The sequence below is a fragment of the Camelus dromedarius genome, chromosome 1 (assembly GCF_036321535.1).
Source record: "Camelus dromedarius isolate mCamDro1 chromosome 1, mCamDro1.pat, whole genome shotgun sequence".
Classification (NCBI taxonomy): domain Eukaryota; kingdom Metazoa; phylum Chordata; class Mammalia; order Artiodactyla; family Camelidae; genus Camelus; species Camelus dromedarius.
The window spans coordinates 86,890,463-86,917,719 of record NC_087436.1 but is presented as its reverse complement, the minus strand read 5'-3'; the positions used below and the strand labels follow the sequence as shown (position 1 = coordinate 86,917,719).

General features: G+C 37.6%; 1 protein-coding gene across 2 annotated transcripts in view; it reads right to left on the bottom strand.

Moving 5' to 3' along the window:
- Window positions 1-27,257, bottom strand: part of SCFD2 (sec1 family domain containing 2) — a 357,920-nt gene that overhangs the window by 204,928 nt on the left and 125,735 nt on the right. For both annotated transcript variants that reach the window (XM_031434663.2, XM_010992837.3), the window contains exon 5: window positions 8,055-8,304. In XM_031434663.2, coding sequence (XP_031290523.1) covers window positions 8,055-8,304 — 250 coding nt within the window. The remainder of the gene's footprint in view (window positions 1-8,054; window positions 8,305-27,257) is intronic.

Here is a 27,257-nt window from a genome sequence, read left to right as displayed (position 1 = left end):
AGTCTTAGGAATTACATAGCAAAGGAAGCATGACTATAGATGTAGCTAGAAAAATACTATCTTCATGAGATTTGAGAACTTAGGCACCACCCCTCCCACAAAACTGACTTTTCACATTGTAATATTTTAAAGCCCTAAAATGTCTTAGTAACATCCCTACTGACACTTAAGTCCCAATGTCAGTTCCCTGTGCTGGGAAGCTCTTCTCATGCAGGTAAGAGAGACTTCCCAGCTGACTTTATTTTCCTGAGATGTCATCCTAATATTAGTCGCCTCCTAGCACTTTCTGCCCAATAGTCAGAGTTCTGTGAGAAGTCTACTTCCACTTAGATGGTAGCTTTACAGAGTCTGTTTGGAAGGAAAACCTACGCTACTTCATTGGTAAACTTATGCCAGATTAAATGTAAACAAATCTGATTTTTTTCTTTTTGGTTAAAAGAAGATGAAAAAGGAAGTCACTAGGTCCTTTCCTTTGCTTTCTACTAGAACTTAGTGTATCATTTCATCTGCCTGAAGATCTTTCTGACTTCTAGTAGGTTCCAGAGTTAGAGATTCAAAAGTTTTTCTCTGTAATCAGTACCCGAGGCAGTATCTAGTATAAAGACTGCAACCTGTAAGCCCACAGGCTGAATTTGGCCCTTCAATAAGGTCTCTTTCACTCATGCAGTATTTTAGAAAATAAGCCAATTTTTTAAAACTTGGTTAATTTCAAATTAAAAAAAAATCCCTCAGACTCCTGTTTTCTTGAGAGACTAGCAATATTACACTTATGCTCTCCTGGAAACAATCACAGGCTCTCCAGTTTGACACAGTCCCCACTACTCCCTATTGCCCCTTTTATTAAGACTGAATATCCTTTGCTAATTATCATTGCGTTTTCATTGTTGTTTTTTTCAAAACCTAACCTATTTTAGTTATTATAATACTTGCTGGTCCCTGTAAGCACTGGAGTGTGAGTCTCCAATTGCAACTCATGATTTCAAAAAGTTTTAAAGTATGAGGACATCATATAATAATGCTTTTGGTGTCTGTTAACTGAAAAATACAAAGGATAAAAATTCTATAATTTCAGCAATATCTCTAAATAAATTTGTATTTTATAAATTACAATAACACCTACAAATATTTGTATATTTATATGTGAAGAGTAATACTTGGTTTCTGGATGATGCATAAAGCACACACAGAGAAGTGAACCTTTTGTTCCAACTCCTATATTGTCCCAGGGATCCATGAGCTAAAGGTTGGGGATCACTAATCTAGTAAAGAGAATTCTGGACGGGAATCAGGAGACAGAGTTTCCAGTCCCATCCTTGCACTGAATAGGCTATTGATTGGTAATCTGAGGCAAATTGGTCAATCTTTGGGGGACCTTGATTTTCTCATGTCTCATTTCTCAGAATGGATAATCATTGAGAACTTTTCCATCCATAAAACATAATAATATATGCCATATGAAATCTTATAACTATTATGAAAACCCAGGCAACTACGGGACCTCTCAAAAATGTACCTGGGTTTCACCTAAGGACAAAAGGTTTATTAGAGAGGGACTTGCTATGGAAAAAGTAGAAAAACGCTGAAAACTATAACTCTTCTATTTTCAATGTTAAATACAATTTCATATTCTCTGTCCCAAACCATGTCCAAAAAACTAGCAGTATATTTTGAATAAATTGTCTCAAAGAGAACTTAGCATTATAGATATATTTCATTTGAGCTCAGATATTTGGGGTATATTTTTTAGACGTGTAAATTCATGGCTCAAACTTATATATTCTTTTCAGATCAAAGAAGATATTGTATATGAAAGTACTTTGAACACTATAGTATTAATCAGGATTATCTGATATTATAATGCTGTTATTACCTGATATTTCCCCAATTCTTGTCTATATAGGATTCTACTTGGCCAGACCGAGTACATACGGTAACTTGAAATTTTTTGTTCATAGACGTCATTTAATACTGAGTCATCATAGCATTCAAATTCACACATTTTTGGATGTGTCATTATATTGATATAATATTCTGTTATTCTGCAGTGTTTTCTGTATTCCTCTTGTCCCTAAAATAACTGTAAGCACTTTAAAGAGAGATATTGCCTGCTGATGATAATGGCGATGGTAATAATAAAGTAACAGTAATGATAAAATAATGATGGTGACATAAATAACATATGCTGACAACACATTATATGCCATGATCTGTGCCAAGCAGTTTGATAAACTATTTTATCTCATGAGTTTGGTACTATTGCTATGTCCATTTTATTCATGAGGAAACTGAGAATCAGTGAAGTTAAATGACTTACTCAAGATCCCACAACTACTATGATCCAGAGTCAGAACTAGAACCCAGATCCACCTGACTCCAGATCCTCTGCTCAGAGCCTTTACACTCAACTACCGCTGCCCCCAGGGTTTCAATCCTTAGAGAGCTTAGGATAATGCCAGGTGCATAGGCATGTTGAATAAATACTGACAAATTTAAAATACTTGCGATATAAATCAAATGATGCTATCACACAATAGCGTGTTATTTCAGTATATATTGTACAAGAATATCAATACTGTAACTGTAAAGCTAAAGCACCCTGGGCAGCACTCCACCTCACAGTATATTATCTTGCCCCAGAACTTCCCCTGTCAGGGAAGCCTATAATGATAACTGCAGCAAACTCAAGTTTCTTACCTAATGCTCATTCTCACCTTCTCTCTTCTAACAGAACCCCGACTTTGTTCATAACAAATACATGCCCAGGTAAAAATACTCATTAGATTCTCTGGTAGCCAGAGGTGATCATGAAACCCAGTTCTACAGAAAGCTATTGTTTTCCTGATATAAGAAAGGGCAGACTCCACTAGTATTTCTCTTTTACTATCATTCGTCCTCTTCCTTGCCTGAGGCAGGGACACAATACATCAAAGAGAAATATCTACCCCATGGCTACGATGTTGCAACTACACTGAAAGGAGGGAAGGGAAGGAGGGAGGGAGGGAGGGAGAGAGAGAGAGGGAGGAAAGAAGCCAGAAGGATCATGAGTCCTGTCTCTGAACCTCCTGCTGAGAAAAAAAAAGTTATTTTTATTTATTATGTAAGTTAACCTGGTAAATTTTCCATTACATATATCCAGGTACAATCTTAATGCAGTAATACTGTAACTGGTAATCCCAAATTATCAACAGAAGTAAAATGAGAATCTAATAAATATAAATTAGTTTCCATAGTATCATCATGCCTCTATCTTTAATGATAGAATTTTTAGATATTTTTAATCATTTACCCCCTGGCTTTATACTAAACCTAACAAAACAGATCTAATCCCTACTGACTTGTTCTTTAAAGACAATATAAAAATTCAGGGAAACAAAGGAATGAATAATATAAAAATCATTCACCCAAAAGAAATTTTTCCAAAATAGTTTTGGGTGTCAAAAATCATACTCAAGTTGTATTTTTCTTTATTTCCTGATTCCAGAGCCTTCTGGCCGACATGCCTTAGAGCACTGATTTGCCTTAATAGGTTACAGGTGTGCCAAGCTGCCGCTTCCCCTCAGTTCACAGGTCGCCTGGGTAGCGCCTAGAGTGGTCGGACCCCCACCCCCTCCCCGTTGCCTCTGACCACACCAGTCCCATCCACTTACCTCAGTAGACTATGCAAACATTTCTATTGTCTGCGTGCATCACAATAGGAAAAAGGTTGGGAAGCAATGCCCTATGTGACAATAAGATGCTATCAAAATAATAACAGCCATGGGAAAAAAAATGACCTATTATAAATGGATCGAAAATTAGCTCACACACATCATTTTATTCTCAGCAAAATCATGAGAGGTCAGTGTGACACTTATGTTTATTATCAAGGTTCGAAGATGGTGATTCACCCACTAACACACCCTGCTAGGAAATGACAGGCTTTTGAATCAAGGATTTCTGCATCTCAGCCTATGCTTTTTCTGATACACCTCCCTGTATGATGACAGTCCAAGTTTGCACAGATCTTTAAAACCAGTGTTTTGATTTCACTCTCTGAAGAAAGTTCAAATGGTTTTCCTTTGTTTTCTCTTGTGACTGCCATGCAAATACTCACACATACGGAAATCGATACTCTCTTTGAACTTAGCAAGACCGAGAAAGCACAACACTGACAGACACATTCAGGCCAGAATGATTTTCTTTTTACAGCTCCCATCCCTGACACCCTCCCTGAGAGCCAACCCTTGCTATTTTGTGTGAGTAGAAAAGAAAGTTTTTGCCCACCACTCTCCTCAAAAGTATCTATTAAAAAGAAAATAGTATGCTGCCGCTGACGGTGCTTAATTTTTGTTTTGTTTTGCCAATCACACTTTCTCACTGCCCTTTCCAAAAAAGGGAAGAAGGGGGAGAAATGAAAGAAATTGCCAAAAGTAAATTATATATTTAACAAATAAAGGGAAATGTGACTTTTAAATACAGGGCAATTATTGTCAAGAAATATTATTGAAATACAAAGAATTTAAGTTTGATACTCCTGTTTCAGAAAGCTAGACAACCAGGAGATTTCAAAGACTAGAAATAATATTTTAATGTCTTTATAGCAATGGAGAAACAAAGAGGATACAGGTACGAAAATAGGAAGGTACGAGGAAACATCTGTCAGTAGCTATTAGAGACAGATTAAAAAGTACGAGTACTATCTACAATATTAACCAAATGTTAAGTCACGGTTCAGAAAATAAGCACATGATGGAATGGTTGAGAACATGTATGGCATAAAACAGTAAGTGTAAGCAAGTGCAAGTTACAGAATATAATAAATGTCATGGCTATGGGAGTGAGCTTGTGGCAGGTTTTAAGCATGGACTCCAGATTCGGAACAACCTGGGTTCCCACCCTGGTTCTATCACTTGTAGCTGGGTGATAATAACATGATTACATTTTTAGCACAGGAAAAGTGTTGCTTTCTTGATTCTGTCAACAGTTAAGATTAGTAAAATTACAGAATTACATACAAAGTAGAATTCTTATATTGGTTAATTGCTTGTTGTCAATAATACTTTTTAACTAAATCTCATCAACCACAAAATGTGCACAAGACATAAAATAATTTCTGCCACCCAGTAACAAGTAAAACAAGGCTATAAACTCGAATAATGTAAGAGCAATACTGTTTGCGGGTTCATTGTAAAAGCCAAATTAAATTAACCTAATTCCACGATAGGCTAAGCACATTTAGAAGTCAGTTCAATTCTTCCAGTACACACTGGGGTATCCCAGCCCACTCTACAGGACTGAATCACCGCTGCCTCACTATCCTATCACTTCTGAGCCTGAGATGTAGAGTAAACATTCTCTTCAGCAGCTAACTGTAAACATAAACCCTACTTCTCAGGACATGTGATTTTCAACACACTTACTAAGGGGCATGTCTACTGTGGCCAAGTAAAAGTCTGTCTTTAGAAATCAAATCCTTCTAGGAATGAAATCACTATCTCAAAGAGATATCTATGTTCCCTTGTTCACTGTTACATTATTGAAGATAACCAAGACATGGAAACAACCTAAGTGTCCATCGATGGATGAACAGATCAGGAAAATCTCTCTCTCTCTCTTTCTCTCTCTTTCTTTCTTTCTCTCTCTCTCTCTCTCTCTCTCTCTCTCTCTCTCTCTCTCTCTCACACACACACACACACACACACACACACGAATATTATTCAGCCACAAAAAAGAGGGAAATCTTGCCATGTGCAACAACACAAATGGACCTTTAGGGCATTACACTAAGTGAAATAAATCAGACAGAGAGAGACAAATACTATACGATCTCACTTACATGTGGAATCTAAAAACACTGAATTCACAGAAGCAGAGATAATGGTGGTTGCCGGGGGTGGGGTAGGGGAAATGGGGAGATGTTGGTCAAAGGGTACAAACTTCCAGTTATAAGATGGGTAGTTTTTGGGGATGTGATGTACAGCATGGTGACAATAATTGACAAAACTGTTATCATATACCTGAAAGTTCCTATGAGAAGAGTTTATATGTTCTCACCATAACAACAAAATAGTAATCATGTGAGGTAATGGGTCAGTTAATTAACCTTATCATGGTAAATATTTTACAATACTAAATACATGTCTCAAAGTATCACATTGTACACCTTAAAATTACACAGTGTTATATGTCAATTATATCTCAATAAAGCTGGAAAAATTAAAAAATAAAAATTAAAAAATTCAAGTCCTTGGTGTCCTAGAGGTTGATCAATGCAGGTGTGTTCCACTGGCAAGTTCACCTGTGTCAGGCTTAAGTAGCACATCTTATCCACCCTGTTTAAACTGTACATCCAAAGTTAATCTAGGTAGGAATGTATACATAGTATTATAAAGTAAGATGTCTCCTAATTTTAAGAATATATTAAACTTTCCACAAAGTCTTATTGTTTTCACCTTCAGCTGCTAACCTTACAAACTTTCCTAATATAAACACGAATATACAGAAGTGCTTAAAAATGTGAAATCACATTTAAAAGCAAGAAAATGCAATATCCTGAGCCATCATAAATAGAGAAACTAATAAGGAATGAAATGCTGGGTCAATAAACATGCTGAGCAAATATCAAATGAACACTGACTGCATGGCTTCAATTCCCAAAATAATACAGTCAGACACTAACGCTGCAGAGGAGCTAGCCAAACAACCCCTGCTAAAACACACTGTCTTTGTTGTCTGCCTCTGGAATCATGCATGTTGAGAATAACTTCCAGTTACGTCCTCCTAGCGTTCAAATTGACTTTCAGTCAAATCACTGTTCGAAGCACTGCAGAAACTGTATGAAGCCTTTCTAAGTCAATATTCATTTAAAGTCAAACACACACATGTGATCACATACGGTGCTGTACCTTAATGAACTCGGAACAACTCCCACAAGTCTTCTTGAGTAGATTTTAAGCTGGCAAATAGGTTCTATGCTGAGCAAGGAAATGTTTCATTTCTCTGAAAACTTCACTCAGTTTCCATCTTGTCAGGGTTTCATTTTTCACAACCAGACGCAGGAAAGGGCAGCAGTGGGCACAAAGGAAAATGTGCACACACAGGACGCTCGGGTTGACGGCGACACAGCCTGCTTCTGAGAAAGCTGGACGTCCCCCCCCAACCCCCCAGCGAGGCACAACAGGGGACAAGAAGAAGCATCAGAAGACATATAATTGGCCTGAGTTGAGCCTTCCCCAATGGAGAGGTCTACACACATCTACACCCACACATTCATGAATGCATGGAAACTTGGTATGTTTTGAAAGTATTTAAGTTTTACATGTAAGTTTTAATGACTTCTCACTCTCCAACAGACCCAGGTTCAATCCATACTATGGGAAATAAGCTTGACACAAAATATAAATACTACTGAATTTGATACGGAATAACACAAATGGGTATCTCCGTAAGTTATATCACAGTTCTTATTAGAGGTGAAAATGGTTAGGTTCTATGATATTTAATGGTATATTTCCCCCAAATCAGCACAGCCTACTTTACTGGGATGTTTAGGTATTATTTTGGATACTACCAATTAATTCAGATTCAAAATGAAATATGAGAAGTCAAAATATGAAACTATTCTTGAAAATGGCAATTTTCAGTTCCACAACATTGTAACATCTTAGGGAAAGAGTTTTTTTTTTTTTTTAATTTAAGTTTGAAATGACAATTTCAAGGAGAATGTGTCAACAGAAATCCTTTGAATAAGATGCATTACATTTTATTTTTCCTTAAGATATTACACCCTGTGAGTATTGTGCTATTTTTTAACAAGGCCTTGGCTCTAAGAACATGAACTCTGACAAACAACTAGAGAGAAGTGGCAAGGTCTTTCAACTACCACAACTGGAAAAAAAAAACAAACTGCAATAAAAACCTCTAATCCTAAAGGCTGGCTAGCATTCATCAGGCCTCATGAAATTCTAAACAACTCCAAATAAGATGGTTACATCCTCTTCCCAAAGTGCCTTCATTGTTAAACCTGTTTTCTGTATCAGTGATGTTTGCATTCTCCATTTTTGTTAAACACTCACCTGTGATCTTTTGCAGCAAAGGTGACAATTCAGACTCTTCACAAAAGACCTGAGCCAATGCTTTCTTCACTTTTTCTTCTGCTTCACTCAGGTCTTTGTCCACTGAGAGCTCTCCACTGACAGAATAAATATATATCAGGAGGACCAGTAGCTCTTCAGGGCTATAGTCATCATTGGTCCTCTGGTTTGAAGGCTTAATCATGGGCAGCAACTGATTTAACACAACAGACATCGTTGACTCCCCAATGCTCTGAAACAGAAGCGGGGAATAGGATATATGTCAATCTTGCACTGAGACGTAATTTATGCACTACATCAGCCCAGAGAGATAAGCTTGCAAACAAGTCTATAATGTTGGCTGCTTTTTATTTGTTTGTTTCTTGTCCTGGAGAGAATGCTGTAGAAATTTTGGCATGAGAGTTGTTATTTTGAAAGATCCAGTTCATAAAACAAATGGTCATACTGCATATCCTTTTCTATTATCTTACATATTGCTTAAAGAAAGAAGAGCCCCTGCATTTTAAGAATGAAAGTGTAAGCACTTCAGACACTAGAAATTTTAAATAAAAATAATATATTTGTAAAGGAATATGATTAAAAATAATACACGCCAGCATCTATATATACAAATGAATGCTGACACTCTTTCAGAGGAGTTATCTTGGATTTTTCAGCATGTTTTTCTAGTAACTTTAAGCTGACAAATATTAGTCAGAATAGATTTTTTTTATAGCAATGAAAAGTCATTTTCTGCTAAATCTGGTAACTAGAGTAAGTAATCAAACTGGGTAATGTCACTTAGGGTTCAAGATATCTTTGGGTAAATCTGAGGGTAATTCACCTTACAACTTAAAAAAAAATTGCTTTTAGACATTCCACCAATTTCTTGAGTAACATTTAGCAGAGAATTTAAAAATTCCTCTCATGTGATAATAGTACTGAATTACTAAGTTAGCTGCATAACTTCCAAGGTACTATGTGCATTTCTGGTATAAATTCTGAGGTTTTTGGTGAATAGATATATCCTCTGTTTAAATAGTGTGATTCAATTTCACCTATAATATAAAATAACCCTGTAAAATAAACTTGACTATTCATATTTATATTAAAATCAGGGGCCAAATAATCACAACTTGCAACTTTCACATTAGTCATTCAGAAGTGTTCATTGAACATCCACCATGCTCCAGGTGCTACTCTGGGTTTGGGGAAAACAGCAGTGAACAGAGCAAACACCCTGCTCTCATACAGCTTACATCCTACTTAGGGGAAAATGGACAATTAAAACGTTAAGGAAGTAAAATATTAACAGTATATTAACAGTATATTAAATGATGGTAAGAGCTATGGAGAAAAATAAAGCAGGAAAGGAAGATGGGATTTTAGGGTGTCTACATGTTTATGCAGGTAAATATGCACTAATTTAAAGAAAAAGCCATGTTAAGAAGGGAGTGTTGGAATAAAGAAAGAAATATAGAAACCTCTCTCTCTGAATGAAGTGGACAGGCAGGCAGCTGAATGTGATTCTGCAGTGGGATGACTACCCCAAATGAGCCTTTCTAGTCATTTCCACACCTGGAAAAATCTGGACATACCATCTCAAGGTTAAGGTTCACAATTATATTATTTGGTACACGAGAAACAGCTGTTACCATTTATTTCCACTAAAATCTTGGATGCTCACAATGTACCAAACAAAAATAAAATGGTAAGTCTTTGGAATGGATAAAGTACAAATGAAAAGGAACAGAAAGGAGATTTTACTGTTACATGGTGACAAGACATGATTTACCAAGTATAAACGTACCCACTTCTAAAAGGAAATGGCTGGGAGGTTTGAAGACATCCTAGGACTGTCCTATAGCCTCAGGAATCTCTTAAGAGAAACTTCCAAGTGTTTATTCTTTGCTTTACAAGCTGCCTGCCAAAAAGCAATGTAAAAGAGAGGAGCTGTGTGGTTTGCATGTTTAAAGAGGGGCCATGGGGGGCTGCAGCTTTCGTTTTCCATTTTTTCCCCCATCAGCGACTTCTTGGATGACATTAAGCAGATTCCGTCATTGTTTTATATCCCATTTCTAAAAAGCAGGTGTATACATCAAGAATCTGTCCTATAGGAGCCCTCTGATTCCCCAGAGCAAAAAGTTTTTTTAAAGATAGTTATAAAAAGTAGCAAAGGGCAGGGTAATCATCATAATCATCTGCAAAGATTCACTCACTAACATCTGGCCATCAGAGCATCAATTTCAAGTTATTGATCTAAGATATGTCACTGGAGAGCAAAATCCCTCTGTAGCTGACTTCTGTTGGCTAGGTCATACTCTTGCATACCAGTTCCTGAAATTACATTTTAACCTGCTTAATGCATCCCAAGAAGTTAATAACTGAATTGAATACAAAGCCAAGAATACTGATCAGTCTTAAAGAGGCATGAGATATGGAGAAATAGAGATTCCTTTGAATAGCCAGATTCCAATCCTGACTATTCCACTAACTAGTTTCTTTAACCTCTTTGGATCTCAGCAAACTTCTTAGAATGTCTTCATCTCTAAAATGACATGATCTGACTAGAGAATGACTGAGTTCTTAAGTCATAATTCTGCTAAGATCTCCACTTTCACTTCCTTCTCCCTTCTTTCCTCTGCCCTTTAAAAAATATTACCATTGGTGGTAGAAGGTAGTGAATCATATTCTCACTGTTGGCTAAACAGCAAAATATAAATACTCAAAAAAAAAAAGCTTTACTATAGAAACAAATGTAGATGCAGAAATATTGTAGATACACATGCAACAGGGGCTGATATATGTTCATGTATTTCCTCTGTCCACTGAGAGGTTCTAGGAGTAGTGATACCCCAGTAGCAATGAGCACACTCAGTGGTCACATCTTAGTTTCCGGTATCATTCTCCAATAATAGAAACCAGAGATCCTTGGAGAGATGGTCAATTCCAGGGATAGGGCAGGGAAAATACATGAGGAATCTGGAATATCCTGTAGTGCCAGAAAGTAAGGAAGTCCTTTCAAAAAATAAACAAACAAATGGGGGTGTGTCAAAAGGACACAAGAGACAACTAGAAGACCTTCCAGTGTCCAAAGCTGGGACAATCTGAGCAAAAGAATAATTAAAGTAGTAATGGATTACAACTCAAAGTATAAAATAAATATGCATCATTCCATACTGATATGAGTAAGTGACTGCATTAATAAAGTCTCCTTAACAGAAGAATTCCTAATAACTTATGTAGATACCTTCCCTCCAGGAGGCAGAACTTAACTGCCTCATCTCTTAAGTGTGGGGCTGCACATAGTGACTTGCTTCTAAAAAGCTGTGTATGGAAAGGGGAGGGAGGAATAACTTTACTTTAGTCAGAAGATCAAGGTTTCCATCACCAGTGACAAGCCATATTGATATCATGGGCCCCTAAGATGATGTGATGAGAATTGCTCCTCCTTTTGTGGTATTTTTCTCCCAAACCCATAACCCCAAAACAAAAACATCAGATAAACCCCAACTGAGGGATGGTCTACAGAATGCCTGATCAGCACTCCCTTAAAACTGTCAAGGTCATGAAAAATAAGGAGAGAATGAAAAACTATCACACACCAGATGAGACTAAGGAAACATAATGACCAAATGTAATGTGATGTCCTGGATGGGATCCTGGAACAGACAAAGGATGTTAGAGAAAAACTAGTGAAATCAGACTAAAGTCTACATTTATAATTAATAGTAATATACCAATGTCAGTTTCTTAGTTTTGACAAAATGTTTGAGGATACACCAGAGAGTATGATTTTAACAATAAGGTGAGGGTTTACAGAAATTCTGTATATTATCTTGGCAATTTTTCTATAAATCTAAAATTATTCTAAAATGAAACATTTATTGCAAAGGGAAGAAGAAGAGGGGGAGGGAGAGGAGGAGGGAAGACAGTAAGAGACAAAGCCAGGTACATTTTGATCTCCTTTCTGTGAGACAAAATTCCAAGAAAAATGATTTCAGCTCAGTATGAGGAAGAACTCCTACAACTAGAGCCAAGGTAAGAGACTGACTCAGGAAGAAAGGAATTTCCCATCAAAGCAAAGGGAGGCAAGGTGATCTGGCAAGGACGAAGCAGAGGGAATCCCACACCACCTTGGCTCAGAAGGTGAACTAGACCTTCCTAGTGCCGTCCATAAAAGCACGGCTCCAGACTAGGTACATACAAATTTTCTGATCTTCTCTGCTCTTAATGAAACCTTAACAAGAAGGAAGGAAAACATCAGCGATTCCCTAACACTGAAATCTTCTTAAAGGTAAAAGAAAAAAATCTGAGCAGGATGAATACTGAGGAGATGGGAGTAATATTATATGCCTGGGTTTGAATTCTGGCTGTACCGCTTACGAGCTGTGTGACCTTGGGTAAGTTATGTAACTTCTGAAAGTCTCAGTTTTCTCATCTATAAAATGGAAATACCACAAATGCCTCCCAAGCCACAGGCATTTTCATAATATTGGGATATTTGCTTAAACTACTTTGTGGTTTAAAATAGAGCAACCCCCACAATGGGATAGTCTTTGTAAGACTCTAATATAAGGGGAGGCCCTCTTTTCTGAGGGCTAATTTTGGGGAAAGCTTTTTCTCTTAATTCTGAGGATAGACAGTAATAGCTTTTGCTTCATAAAGTTATTCTAAAGATTTAATAATAGAAGTAAATCACACAGCACAGTGCCAGGCACACAGCCCCTGATCACTATTAACTGTCAGTACTAGTACTACTATTGCCTCCTACCCCACGGACTCCTTACCCAGAAGAAGTGATTGAAATGCTTGGTATGGGAATGAAATCCCTTCTAGGAATAAGAAGTTAATAGTCTCAGAGGAGGGAGGAGCAGCCTCCAAATACTGAATGTGAAACCACATCTTGGAACTTAACTGCGAAGTTAGTCAAAGGTTAGAGGCAATATAAACATTATTAAATACTGCCATTAAAAAAAGCACACACAGAGTAAACCACAACCAACAGGGGAAAAAAATGGCTTCTTTATAAAGTACCAGCGATTAAATTTCTCATTCATTTTGATACAAACAGGCCTACTAGTAGGAAGGGGAAGACTGGAGCTGTGTCTGGAAAGACAAAACCTTTTTTTAAAAATTCTGCAGACTGGAGCTTCTGTTATTTTTGAATGAGTCTCCAGTCACTCCATACAAAAGGCCCTCTGTAAAATGCATGTTGTCTTTTGAAAAGCCAACTTTGGGGCTGAATTAAAACACTTCTGCAAAGTTAGTCAGTCTCCACGCTGGCTACCTCTGCAGGCATGAGGTGCAAACAGGCCATACGCCGGGTGGCTGCAGAGAGCAGCTGCTCTCCAGGGTGCAGAGCCTGCGGACACTCAGGGAAACTAAGTCACTCTAAGGTGCTGCAGGAGAACCCATCTCTGCAATTCCTCCAAGCTTCTGCTCAGGCAGGTGCAAGGGATGCTGCCAGTGGGCGACCTGGGGGAGTGCCTAAGGTCCTTCTGTCTCCAATTTCACTTGTATTGATGGCCTTTGCCATTCTTGCATTAATACTTGCCACAAGGCTTTAAATTCCCATAATTAAAGTCACTCTGCTTCTTTGGGGAATGGGCTATTCTTTATATGCTCCAGGCAAAGTGCAAAAATGTGAGTTGGTGGGTATAAGGATAATTATTTGCTGCAGTCATGCATTCAACAGCAAACATTTACTGTGTACATACCATGTGCCAGGCACTGTGCTATATTCTGGTCATACAAAGAACAAAGCAACACACAAGATTCAAAGAGTTTACAGGAGACTGGGGATAATTGTAAACAGCCAGGATGATGCAGTGAATAAGTGCTTTAGTAGAGGTATTCATTCACTTTGAAAACACAGCAGAGGAACACCTAAATTCTGGAAGAGCTGGTACCTCAACTGAGTCTTTAACAATCAACATCTAATATCAGGGAAGAGCAAAACTCTGAGAAATGAGCGATGGGATAGGATCCTTCGTTCATTCCTTCAGCAAATATTTAATGCACACTGACTAAGTGTGTGGTAGGCAGAATAATGTTCCCTCCCCCAAAGAGGCCCATGCTCTTGTCCCCAGAACCATAAATGTGTTACATTATATGACCAAAGGGACTTTGCAGGTGTGATTAAGGTTACAGAACTCGAAATGAGGAGATTATCCTGCACTATCTGGGTGGGCCCAATCTCATCATGTGAGTCCTTAAAGCAGAGGACTTTTCCTGGCTGTGATCAGAGAGAGGTGCAATGATGAAGGGTCAGAGAGAAGCTAAGTTGCTGGCTTTGAAGATGGAGGAAGGGGCCACAAGCCAAGGATTAAAGCAGCCTCTAGAAGCTGGAAAAGGCAAGGAAGCAGATACTCCCTTAGAGCCTCCAGGAAGGAATGCAGTGCTGCCATCGCCCTGATTTTAGCCCAGTGAGGCCAGTGATGGGCTTCTGACCTGACAATGATAACTCAGTAAATTTCTGTTGTTTTAAGCCATTAAGTTTGTAGTGATTTACTACAGAAGCAATAGGAAATTAATACAAGTGGTTTATGTGAGATGGGGCGAGAGAAACTCTGCATCAGGCCCAGAGTCCAGTCAGAGAACCTTGTAAAAAAGTAGGGCTCCATAAATCCTTGCCCAATGACTAAACAAATGAGCATGAATAGGTTCCTAGGGTACCTGTTCCATCTGCGTCACTAGGGATCCAGTGAGTACCTTCGGGGATGTCAGAGAAAGGGAAGGCAGAGAGACACACCAAATTTAAAATTTGCTCCCTAATCTGCTACTTAAATTTGCCTAGAATTAGTCAAAAGCATGCAAATGCAAAAGCCAATATTTATCAGGCCAAGATAATCATATAGGACAGTGGTTTTCAAAGTGTGATCCATAGACCTGAGATCCCAGAGACCCTTTCAAGAAGGCTACAAGGTTAAAAGTATTTTTATAAAAATACTAAGGCATTCTTTGCCTTGTTGACATTTGCACTAATCATGCAAAAAGGATGGTGGGTAAAATTGCTGGTACCTGAACACAGATCAAGGAAAGAGGCCCCAACCTCTGCTAACAGTCACAGCAATCTTGAGGGCTATGCTTTGTACTCACAGCTGGAATTTTTAAAAAAGGCAGTTTCAGTTAAGCAGGCTCTTGATGAAGCAGTAAAAATTACTAATCTTACAAAATCTCAGCCCTTAAATAATGTCTCTTCAATACTCTGTATAACAAAACAGGAACTATGAATAAAACACTTCCGCTATATACTAGAGGACAATGGTTGCCTTGAGGAAAAGCACTTGGGAAAGAATTTGAGTCATAAACTGAATGAATTGTTTCTCTCATGCAATACCATTGTTACTTGAAAAAATTTCAGATAGAGAAATTATAAATAAGACTTGGGTATTTGGTATTTGCAAATGATGCAACTGACAAAGGCTTTATTTCCAGAATATATAAATAGCTCATACAGCTTAATAACGAAAAAACCAAACCACTCAATCCAAAAATGGGCAGACCTAAACAAGCAATTCTCCAAAGAAGAAATACAAATGGCCAACAGGTTCATGAAAAAATGCTCAATATCGCTAATTATCAGAGAAATGCAAATCAAAACTACAATGAGGTATCACCTCACATCAGTCAGAATAGCCATCATTCAAAAGTCCACAAATGTTAAATGTTGGAGAGGGTGAGGAATGTAGTTTGATGCAGCCATTATGGAAAACAGTATGCAGATTCCTCAAAAAACTAAAAATAGACTTACCATATGACCCAGCAACCCCACTCCTGGGCATATATCCCAAGGGAACTCTAATTCAAAAAGATTCATGCACTCCAATGTTCATAGAAGCACTATATACAATAGCCAAGACATGGAAGTAACCTAAATGTTCACTGACAGATGACTGGGAAAAGAAGCTGTGGTATATTTATATAATAGAATACTACTCAGCAATTAAAAAGAATAAAATAAAGCCATTTGCAGCAACATGTATCATCATCATTCTAAGTGAAGTAAGCCAGAAAGAGAAAGAAAAATACCATATGATATCACTCATGTGTGGTGGAATCTAAAAAAAAAGAAGAAGAAGAAGAGGACATTAATGAAGTCGTCTACAAAACAGAAACAGATTTGCAGACATAGTAAACAATTTTATGGTTACTGGGGAAAGGGGGTGGGAAGAGATAAATTTGCGAGTTTAGGATTTGCAAACGTTAACTACTATACATAAAAATAGATAAAAAACAAATTTCTTCTGTATGGCACAGGGAACTATATTTAATATATTGCAATAACCTTTAGCAAAAAATATGAAAATGAATATATGTATATGTATGCATGACTGAGACATGCTGTACACCAGAAACTGACACAGTGTAACTGACTATACTGCGATTAAAAGTATATATATATATTAAAGACATGGATATTTGGCAAATATTTTCTCAAAAATAAGAAACAAAAAAGTCAGCCTGTTCCTTCAGGGAAAACAACTGACATATTTATTGCTAATGATAAAATTCGGGCTTTGAAGTAAAAATTCATTTTGGAATACTTGTTTGTATCTGCCACGGCCAGATTCTCTATATTTAAAGACGTTTCTGATGAGATCTATGTTGACATGAAAAATGGGATTTTTTTTTGGAATTGCACAATGAAATGTGTCAACATTTGGAAGATCTGCATAACTCAATAAGCCAGTATTTTCCAAATGACCAACATATGATGTAAGAAAATCAGGCATAGGCAAACGATCCACCCGAAATACAGGAAAAAGAGTGGATTTTAAAGGAAAAGAATATAGAGAGCTCAATGACATGGTTTCTGATTCCACATTACAAATTACTTCTAAGAAATTACTACTTGCAGAGTGAAGATATGGTATCAAAAAAATACTATCTGCAAACATCTAAAAAGGCTATCAAATATTCCTTCCTTTTCCAACTATGTATCTGCATGAGGCTGGATTTTCTTCAAATACTTCAACCAAAACAACACATGGCAACATACTGAATGAGGAGGCAAATACAAGAATCCAGCTGTTTTCTTTTCAGTAAGACATTAGAGATTTGCAAAAAATATCAACCAATGCCATTCTCACTTACTTTTTTGCTTTGGAAACATAATTATTTTTCATAAAATACATAATTTATGTTATCTTGTAATGGGTTTGTTGTTATTTTTAAAGGAATTGGTAAATACATACTTTAAGCTTTTCTCAGCTCTAACTTCTACTATAGTAAATACTAACATTTACCAGTTTAAGGATGTCACATCCTAAAGAGAAAGCTCATTATTTTCTACTTTCTCTTCCCCTTAGCATGGTTAAAATAAAGTGCTGGTAAGATAACTTCCACTACATTCCTTGAGAGGAAGGCAAAGCAGCATGGGCTCCTTAAATCAGAGTTTCTCAAAATTTAATGTGCATGTGGATTACCTGGGGCTCTTGTTAAGTGCAGATGCTAATTCACCAGGTTTGGAATAGGGCGTGAAGATTCTGCATTTCTAATAAGTTGTCATGTGATACCGGTGCTGCTGGCCAGTGGCCCACGTTTTGAGTGGCATCTGGACTGGATCACTCAACAATTTCTAGACTGCTGTGTGTATGGGAAATAAACTATCCAGTATGAATCACTGTATTGTGGATTGGTATCTCATCTTAATGTAAATACTAACATAACTCACAAATCTATATCTCCAGCCAAGTTTCTCTCCTTTGCTCCCTACCCATACAGTCAACTGCCTGTCGGACTCCTCCACTTGTACATCTCATCTGCAAATTTAATTCAACTTATCTAAACTTCCAGCTGAACAAGACAGATAACTTGGACTCTGCTGCAGCTTATCCCTGTCCCTGTCGCATTAGATCAGCCACCAAGTCCTGTTATATATCCATCTCCTCTTCTCTTTTCCTTCCTCTACTGCCTAAGTTGCAATTACTATTATCTCTAGTCACAATTTATCTCATTCTAAACCAAAAATCTGATGTCCTTAAAGTTATTTCATGGTTTCCACTGTCTTCAAGATAAAGCTTTTACATGACACATGCCTATCTTTTACCTTCATGGTCTTAATTATCCATTTATCCTCATCCACCACAAGCCCTTTTCTTACCGGCTACATTTCAGCTTTGCTGAACTATTTGCGTTTGCCTCTGTGCTTTTGCACGCTTACACCCCTGTCTAGAATGGATTTTCCCTCTTTTCCACCTGGTTTCATGAGTCAGCTAAAGCATTATCTCCCTCGATTTTCCCTGTGTGTTAAGCGTGCCTACTTTGTGACACCTGAGAAGCCTCTATTTCCTTATAACCCTGAATTTAAGTGTTTACTCATGTGGAGCTCCCTTCTAAGACAGAAACATCCATGATGGTGAGAACTACATCTGTGTCTGTGGAGCAAACGATTCCCTGGCACTGGGAAATGGTAAGTCCTCAGTGGAAGTGAAAACAAACTTTCTCTCCCACTGAAAATGCCCATTAGAGAAAAACTATGGTAGAATCACATGATGGAATAGTACACAGCAATGAGAATGACCTATAATTTCATACAACAACATTACAGATGAATCTCACAAATACAATGTTGAATGAAAGAATCCATATAAAAGAATGTATTTTACAATTCCATTTATGTAAAATACAAAACCCAGGGAAAACTATCTTTATTTTTCAAGTTCCTACCCCTTGAAAGGAGGGAGTGACAGGGAGGCAGAAAAAGCAGGGCTTTCAGGGTTGCTGGTAATACTCTGTTTCTTGATCTGGGTGCTGATTACACAGATGTCTTCTGTTAGTAATTCATTGAGCTGTACTTTTCTAGAGTATTATATTTTACTTCAATAAAAACTTTTTAAAATGCCATTATACCAGGCCACATTTCCTGTGTCCTGGGAAGAACAGAGCTATCTACTTAGAGTTCTTATTACAGATTAGCATTTACCCAAAGCAAGAGCAGGAACATTTAAGAAGCTTACAGGAGTTATCAAATTATCTAATTTGACTACACTTATCTTTGGCTACAGGTAAAGACTAAGGACTTAATTTCAGAGAAAGATGGAAAGAAAAATTTTTAAAGGCTGTTCATTTTAAAACACACATATGTTTTCAGGAGGTTAGAAATTTTTTTGGTAATGTTTTTTCCCTGTCTCTTGGGAAATGATGTTATGCTGTGCTTCAAACAGAACTGCCAAGTTTAAGAGGCCATTTTCTGTAAACAGGCCAGCTGGGCTGTAAGTTGCATGAAATGAGGGACAAGCTACTTCTTCAGAGAGCAGAACAGAACACCACAGGGAGTTGGCGACTGTGCATCCAACAAAATCTCCAGCCATTTGTCTTTATCTGGCCACCTTTAATGATTTAAGAGCTCTCTCTGCCATGTTATCATCAATCAATTACAATGATTGAGCAGCATCTAAAACCCAGAGTTTTTAAAACTCAACTATCCATGACCTAAATTTCCTGCTGGTTCTGTTGGCCCCAGGTTAGGCCACTTTGTCTGTCATCAAGGGATCCAATAAAAATAATAAAAACAGGTCAACGCTGGGCTTTCTGAAGGCTGTATAAAAATATTCACACTCCTCCAATCAGCGCCAACTCAACGTGTCCACTGTTTGCTTGAGCTCTTGGTAAATTCTGCTCTTAGTAACAGAATGTCTCATAGAATGTATACATTATCTAAAAACCAATCTTTTGTTTCTGGTTTGCTTGCTTGCTTTTTAATCTGGCTAAGCAACAATTTCTCAACTCTTAGCAGGCAACTGAAATGATGTCATTTTGCTGACTCCAGCAAAGGAGTTACATTTTGACAAATCAGGGGATATATAAGAAAATGAAAATATAAATTTTAACTATCTTAATGGTGAATGTGATACTGCACTTCCAAGCATGTGACAGAATTTGAATTCCAGGATCCACAGAACAAAGCAAAGACTACTGAATGGGGAGGAAGGAGAAAAATGTGGTGGAGGCACCTGGAAAAGAGGCTGGCTTAAAGGTTGTCTGTGAAAACCAGGACAGTCATCTTAAGTACTATTTCAAAACCTTTTGTATCACTTGTAAGAAGTAAGGGTAAGAAGTAAGGAGTAAGAGGGAAAGGGTGCCACACTGTCCAAGGCCTTGAGCTCTCTAATGAAAGTGACCAGCAACACGGAAATTCTATTCAGTAACAAAGCACCATTCCTCACATCTGGGACCTGCCTGCAGAAACCAGTGAGCTCGGTGGAGCTGGGACAGGCCCCAGAAGCATCCTTGCCAGAATCTCAGCAGGCTGGGCCATCGTATTCAGAAGCAATCCTGGAACACTCGCTGCTGCAGAAAGAGGGAGCTTGGACAAACTCCAGAAGACGCCTCGGTGCTGGACTGGGGACCCAGAGGCATAATCATGAAGGCAGCCAACTTGACCTGAGTGCTCTCCACAGTCCTTTCTCTGACTTTGCCCCTCCCTTGTCCCCACCAAGCACTCAGAACTCACTGGCTTCTTCCCAACACCAGTAACTGAACCATTCCTTCTCTGAGAAATGAGTGACTGGATGGCTGAACCCTTCCAAGAGAATTCTGCCTTTTACGAGAGGAAGAGACAGAATCTAAGAGGAAGTGAGATGACTCTTTATTAAGTTTCTGGTTCAGTGGTAGCTTGGCAGTAATTTGTCATAGAAGGCTTTTCTAGAGTTTCTCAAATCACATTTTACAGAAATCAACTCAAGGATACTTAATATTTTTCCCTCCTCTTTTGCAAATGCACTAGTATAGATTCAGAAGGTAAACATCTCATTTCCTTACAGAGACAGTATGAAAGGGTATGAGTTAGGTCCCACTCTACCACTTAAAAGGCATTTAACATCTCTAAGCTTCAAAGTCTCGGTAAAAAGGAGGATAATATCATATGCCTTACCTCAGACTTTTAGTTCATAGTCAGACTTCTATGGAATATAAATGAGATGAGCATTTTATAAACTCTAAAGCAGTCTGTACTTGCTTTATTACCACATTTATTACTATTTTATTACCTCCTGCACCAAAACCATGCTTCTGTTCAGAAAGAGGCCTAGTATACCAGATGTATTATGTGCTACCAAAGATTCAGCTGTCCATTGCCTTCCACCCCCTGGACTTGGCCACTTGTTGAGTGGAGTGCCTGGGCCATCGCTGCACTGCCTCATCTCTGCACTGCCAACTCTCTCGTGAGACAGGAGGGAAAGGAGATAGAGCACAATCCTTAAAAGAATGACATAGCCATTGAGGATACGACATGAACTGGTTAGAACCAGCTAGGCCCAAGATGGCAGAATATTTGACTTTCAGTAGAACTTGAGCCTCATTACAGGCTCACTGTAATATATCAGCATGCCAAATGACACACCCACAGGTACCAAGACAGTCCCAGGCTGACCATAAAAGGCCAAAACATTGGCAGGGTCCAATGCCTGGAAATCTCCACCCCCTTCTCCAAAACAGAATAACCCTCCTACTCATTAGCATATAAAATTACCCAGCACATAAAAACTAACCACCTCCACAATTCAGAGCTGCCTCTCTTGCCTTCTGAGATGGCCCATACTCTGTCTATGGAGTGTGTATCTCCCTGAATAAATCTACTTTCACTTAATTATGGATCACTCTTGAATTCTTTCCTGCATGAGAATAAAACCTACTCTCTGGCAATACTCAGACTTCCCGGAGGACAACCTGACACGGCTGTCTCAACCCCACCACAGTGGAGGTCACACAGCAGTGTGCCTACTTCCAACCTAACCAGTCCATGGAGGCTCTGGCTTCCCTCACAGCCACCGAGAGGACCCAGAAAACATCGCTTGAAAGAAAGGGCAGTTAACACTCTTGAAATAAACTTTAAGACCAATGAAAGGCAAGGAGACTGGAAAGAAGTGACATAAATTCTTTACGCAGCTTCTCCCCTACAAACAATTTGCAGCAGCAATAGTGCTACACACAGCGACAACCAACTGTGTTTCTTTGGGAGGCAAAGGCCAGCACAGTAACATGCCCTCTTGTATCTGTTTTACTTCCTTCCCAGACTTATTTTCCTTTTTCCCTCACTCTTGCTGCTGTGGGATTCCATATCCTTCCCCCTTTTAAAGCATTATATACATTTTGCCTCAGACTCTGTTTCCTAGGAAAGCAAGGCACAGATAACTAGAGAGGCCACAAAGATGAATTAAGCAATAGAAGGTTGATATTCCTCAACTGTTTGAGAGAGAGAGTGTGTGTGTGTTGTAGCTATGAGTGTGTACTTGTAAAATTTTTGGAATAGAAAGTCCTTGAGGTATTTATGTAATCAATGAAAAACAAACACTAACCAGTGTGATGAAAAAAATGATCTAATTTTTATTTTGAGGTTGATGGAGTCTTAGTGCCTGGGAGCTTTAGAGTGCAGTGAAATCTACACTCCTTGCTCTGACCTGCACAGCCCTCCAAGATCAGGCCTGCCTCCCTCCCCACTTTTATCTAGTACCACTCCTCTCCCCATCCCACTCATCCCTCCCTTCCTGTAGTCTGCTCCGGCCACACTGGTCACCAGTCAGTTCCTCAGTTACTCCAGGCTGTCCCTGTATTGGAGCCTTTGCACTCCACTTGGAATGGTCATTCCTAGGTCTTCTCATGGTGGAAATTCATTGACTGCTGAGAAAGTTCTGTCTCATCATTCAGGTTTCAGCTTAGCTGTCCACTTCTCAGAGCTCTTTTATTTATTTTTTCTTTTTTCTTTTTTTATGCGTGTCCTTTCTTTCTTTCTTTCTTTTCTTTCTTTCTTTCTTTCTTTCTTTCTTTCTTTCTTTCTTTCTTTCTTTCTTTCGGGGAGGTCATTAGGTTTATTTATTTAATTTATTTATTCTTAAGAGGAGATACTGGGGATTGAACCCAGGACCTCATGTATGCTAAGCATGTGCTCTGTCACTTGAGATATATCCTACCCAACTCAGAGCTCTTTTCTGCTGTCTAAAGTAGTATGCCTTCTATCCCACTATTGGTCCTAATCACTTTTTAAGCCATAATATTATCTTCACAGCCTCTAGTACTACCTGAAATTTTCTTAATCATTTAGTTGCAAAGGTTGTCAATAAGTAATTGTTGGATAAATGAATAAATTCCCTTACTTTGACCTTTCGGGAGTCAGATCTGCCCGTGACCATTTTGAGTAGAAAACTCAGTGTTGGACAAATTCTGCCAAGTACATGTTACCCAGGGAAATGACAATGATTCTTCTGGACCCTTGAAGTGTCGCTAATCCAAATTGAGCTGTACTGTAAATGTAAAATATATGCCGTATTTTGAAGACTTAGTGTAAAAATTTATAAAAGGATGAATATATCTCATTGGTAATTTTTTATTATATCTTATCGAGATGATAACATTTTGGATATATTTGGTTAAATAAAATACATTGTTAACATTATTTCACCTCCTTCCTTTATCTTTTGATATAGCTATTAAAAATTTAAAATTAGATAAGTAGCTTACATGGTAGCTCACATTATATTTTTATTGGATAGTTCTGCTCTAGAGTCCACTACTTTCACCAAACTTCCAACTTCAAAACTAGCACCAGGTATTCAATATTTATTGAGTTTAATATAGTATATATCTTCACATTTAATTTTAATCCTTAAAAGTGATATCTTATTATCTTCATTTTACTGACAAGGAAACTAGGGTTTAAAGATGGAGTAAATTGCCCAGCAGAGAAAACCAAGTGCACAGAACACCCAGACCACAGAATAATGAGTCCCAAAGATGTCCAGGTCCTAAACCCCAGAACCTATGGTTATGTTACCTTACTTAATAAAAGGATCTTGAGATGGGGAGATTATCCTGGATTACTCATATAAGCCCAAAGTAATCACAACCTGGATTACTCATCTAAGCCCCAAGTAATCACAAGAGTTTGTATAAGAAGGCAAAAGGGTCAAAGTTAGAGAGAAATATATGTGACAACAGAAGTAGAGGATACAGTAATGCACCCTGAAGATGGAGAAAGGGGCCATGATCCAAGGAATGCAGGCAGCCTCTAGAAACTAGAAAAGGCAGGGAAATGTCTTCTTTCCTGGAGCCCTCAGAAACAATGCAGTTCTGCCCACATCTTGATTTTAGCTCTGCAAGACCCATTTCAACTTCTGGCATCCAGAACCGCAAGATAATAAATTTGTGTTGTTTTAAGCCACTGTGTGCTAATTTGCTATAGCAGCAACAGGAAATTAATAGAGAAGGCAATCATTAATGCAGAGTCAGGGATCTGGAATCTGCTGAGCATTCTGGATTGCAGCCATGGTTGAGGGATAGTAGTCAGGAAATAGCAATCATGATCCTAACTATGATTTTAGTATATGAATTCACCCCCAAGGCAAATGAGACATATCTAATTAGCCTATTTTAACAATAAAAAATAAAGCATATTTATGTAATTTTTTTATAAAAGACTTTTTTTAGAGCTGTTTTAGGTTTACAACAAAATTAAGAGGAAGGTACAGAGATTTCCCATATATCCCCTGCCATGACACATGCATAGTTTTCCCCATTATCAACATCACTAACCAGAGTGGTACTTTTTTTCTTAACCAAGAGTGAACCTACATTGACACATCATAATTGCACAAAGTATACAGATTACCTCAGGGTTCACTCTTGGTGTTGTACGTTCTGTGGGTTTGGATAAACATGTAATGACTTTTACCCATCCCTATAATATCATCCAGAGTATTTTCACTGCCCTAAAAATCCTCCCTGTCCTGACTATTCATCTCTCCCCCCACTCTTTACCTCTATCAACAACTCATCTTTTTATTGTCTCCATAGTTTTGCCTTTCACACAATGTCATAAAATTGGAATCACACAGTTTGTAACATTTTCAGACCAGCTTCTTTCACATAGTAATATGCATGTAAGTTTTCCCTGTGTCTTTTCATGGTTTGATAGCTATTATTTTTAGCACTATTTATTATCATTATTTTTTTAACATTTTTTATTGATTTATAATCATTTTACAATGTTGTGTCAAATTCCAGTGTTCAGCACAATTTTTCAGTTATTCATGGACATATACACACTCATTGTCACATTTTTTTCTCTGTGAGTTATCATAACATTTTGTGTATATTTCCCTGTGCTATACACTGTAGTCTATTCTACAATTTTGAAATCCCAATCTATCCCTTCCCACCCTCCACCCCCCTGGTAACCACAAGTCTGTATTCTCTGTCTGTGAGTCTATTTCTGTCCTTTATTTATGCTTTGTTTTTGTTTGTTTGTTTGTTTTTGTATCATTATTATTACTATGATTTAGCACAGATTATTTATCCACTCACCTGAAGGACATCTTGGTCATTTCCAAGTTTTGAGTGAAAGCTACTATACACACTCATGTGCAGGCTTTTGTATGGACAAAAGTTTTCAACTCCTTTGGGTAAATACCTAGGAGCCTGATTGCTGAATGGCATGACAAAAGTAGGTTTAGAAAGTGCTAAACAGTCTTTCAAAGTAGCTGTACCATTTTGCATTCCTACCAGCAACGAACGAGAATTTTTGTTGTTCCACATCCTTGGTGTTGTCAGTGTTCTAGATTTTGGCTATTCTAATAGGTGTGTAGTGCTATCTCATCATTGTTTTAATTTACATTTCCCTGATGACATCTGATGTGGAGTATCTTTTCATATGCTTATTAAGTAAGCATCTGAATACCTTCTTTGGTGAGGTGTCAGGGTCTTTGCTCCATTTTTTAATTAGGTTTTTGTTTTTGTATTATTGAATTTTAGGAGTTCTTATAAATTTTGGATAACAGCCCTTTATCAGATGTGCCTTTGGCAAATATTTTCTCCCAGTCTGTGGCCTGCCTTTTAATTCTCTTGGTATTGTCTTTCACCTAACAGAAGTTTTTAATTTTAATAAAATCCAGCTTATCAATTATTTCCTCCATAGATTGTGTCTTTGACATTGTATCTAAGAAGTCATCATCATACCCAAGGTCATCTAGGTTTTCTCCTATTTTATCTTCTAGGAGTTTTATTGTTTTGCACTTTACATTTAGGCCTATGATCTATTTTGTGTTAATTTTTGTGGAGGTATATGTTCTGGGTCTAGATTCATTTTTTGGCATGTGGATGTTCAGTTGTTCCAGCAGCGTTTTTTGAAAAGACTGTCTTTGCCACTGACCCTTTATCAAAGGTCAATTAACTATATTTATGTGTATCTGTTTCTGAGCTCTATGTTCTGTTCCATTGATCTATTTGTCTATTCTTTCACCAATACAACCCTATATCTTGATTAGTGTAGATTTAAAGTAAGACTTGAAGTCAAGTAGCATCAGTCCTTCAACTTTGTTTTTCTCCTTCAATATTGTGTTGGCTATTCTGGGTCTTCTGTCTCTCCATGTAAATTTTTGAATCAGTTCTATAAACATTGGGGTATATGTATCTTTTCAATTTGGAGTTTTCTCCAGATATATGCCCTGGAGAAATATATAGCACAGGGAACTATATTCACTCTCTTGTAGTAACCTACAATGGAAAAGAATATGAAAATCAATATATGTATATTGCATTATTGCTAAAGCATTATGCTGTACACCAGAAACTGACACAACATTTTAAACTGACTATACTTCCATTAAAAAAAAAAAAAGAAAGAATAGCTATGAGGGGGACTATGCCTAGTCAGATAGTAAAACATACCACAAAGCCTTTAAAATTAAAATAATGTGGTACTCACATATTAATAAACAGATGAATGTAACAGAATAAGCAGTCCAGAAACCCAACTACATGTACAATATGTAAATGTGGCATCTCAAATCACTAGACAAAGAGAGTCTTTAATAATAAAGAGTATTGGGGCAACAGGATAGCTGTTTGGAAAAATAAAATTGGACACATTCCTCACACCATACATAAGAATAAACTCCAAAAATATAAGAGATCTAATTGTAAAAAATAAAACTATACAAATACTGAAAGAAAACACATGAATTTCTTTCTGGTTTAGTGTGGAAAAAGATTTTTGAACTATGACTCAAGTCAAAGGCAGATAAACTTGACAAATCTAACTACATAAAAATTTTAAATTTGCATGACAAAAAGCACTACAAGCAAAGTCAAAAGACATGACAAGCTGGAATATATGTTCACAATATATATCACAGACTAGGTATTAATATCCCTAATTACTGTAGAACTTTTAAAAATTAAAGAAAAAGTGAACAAAAATCCTACAGA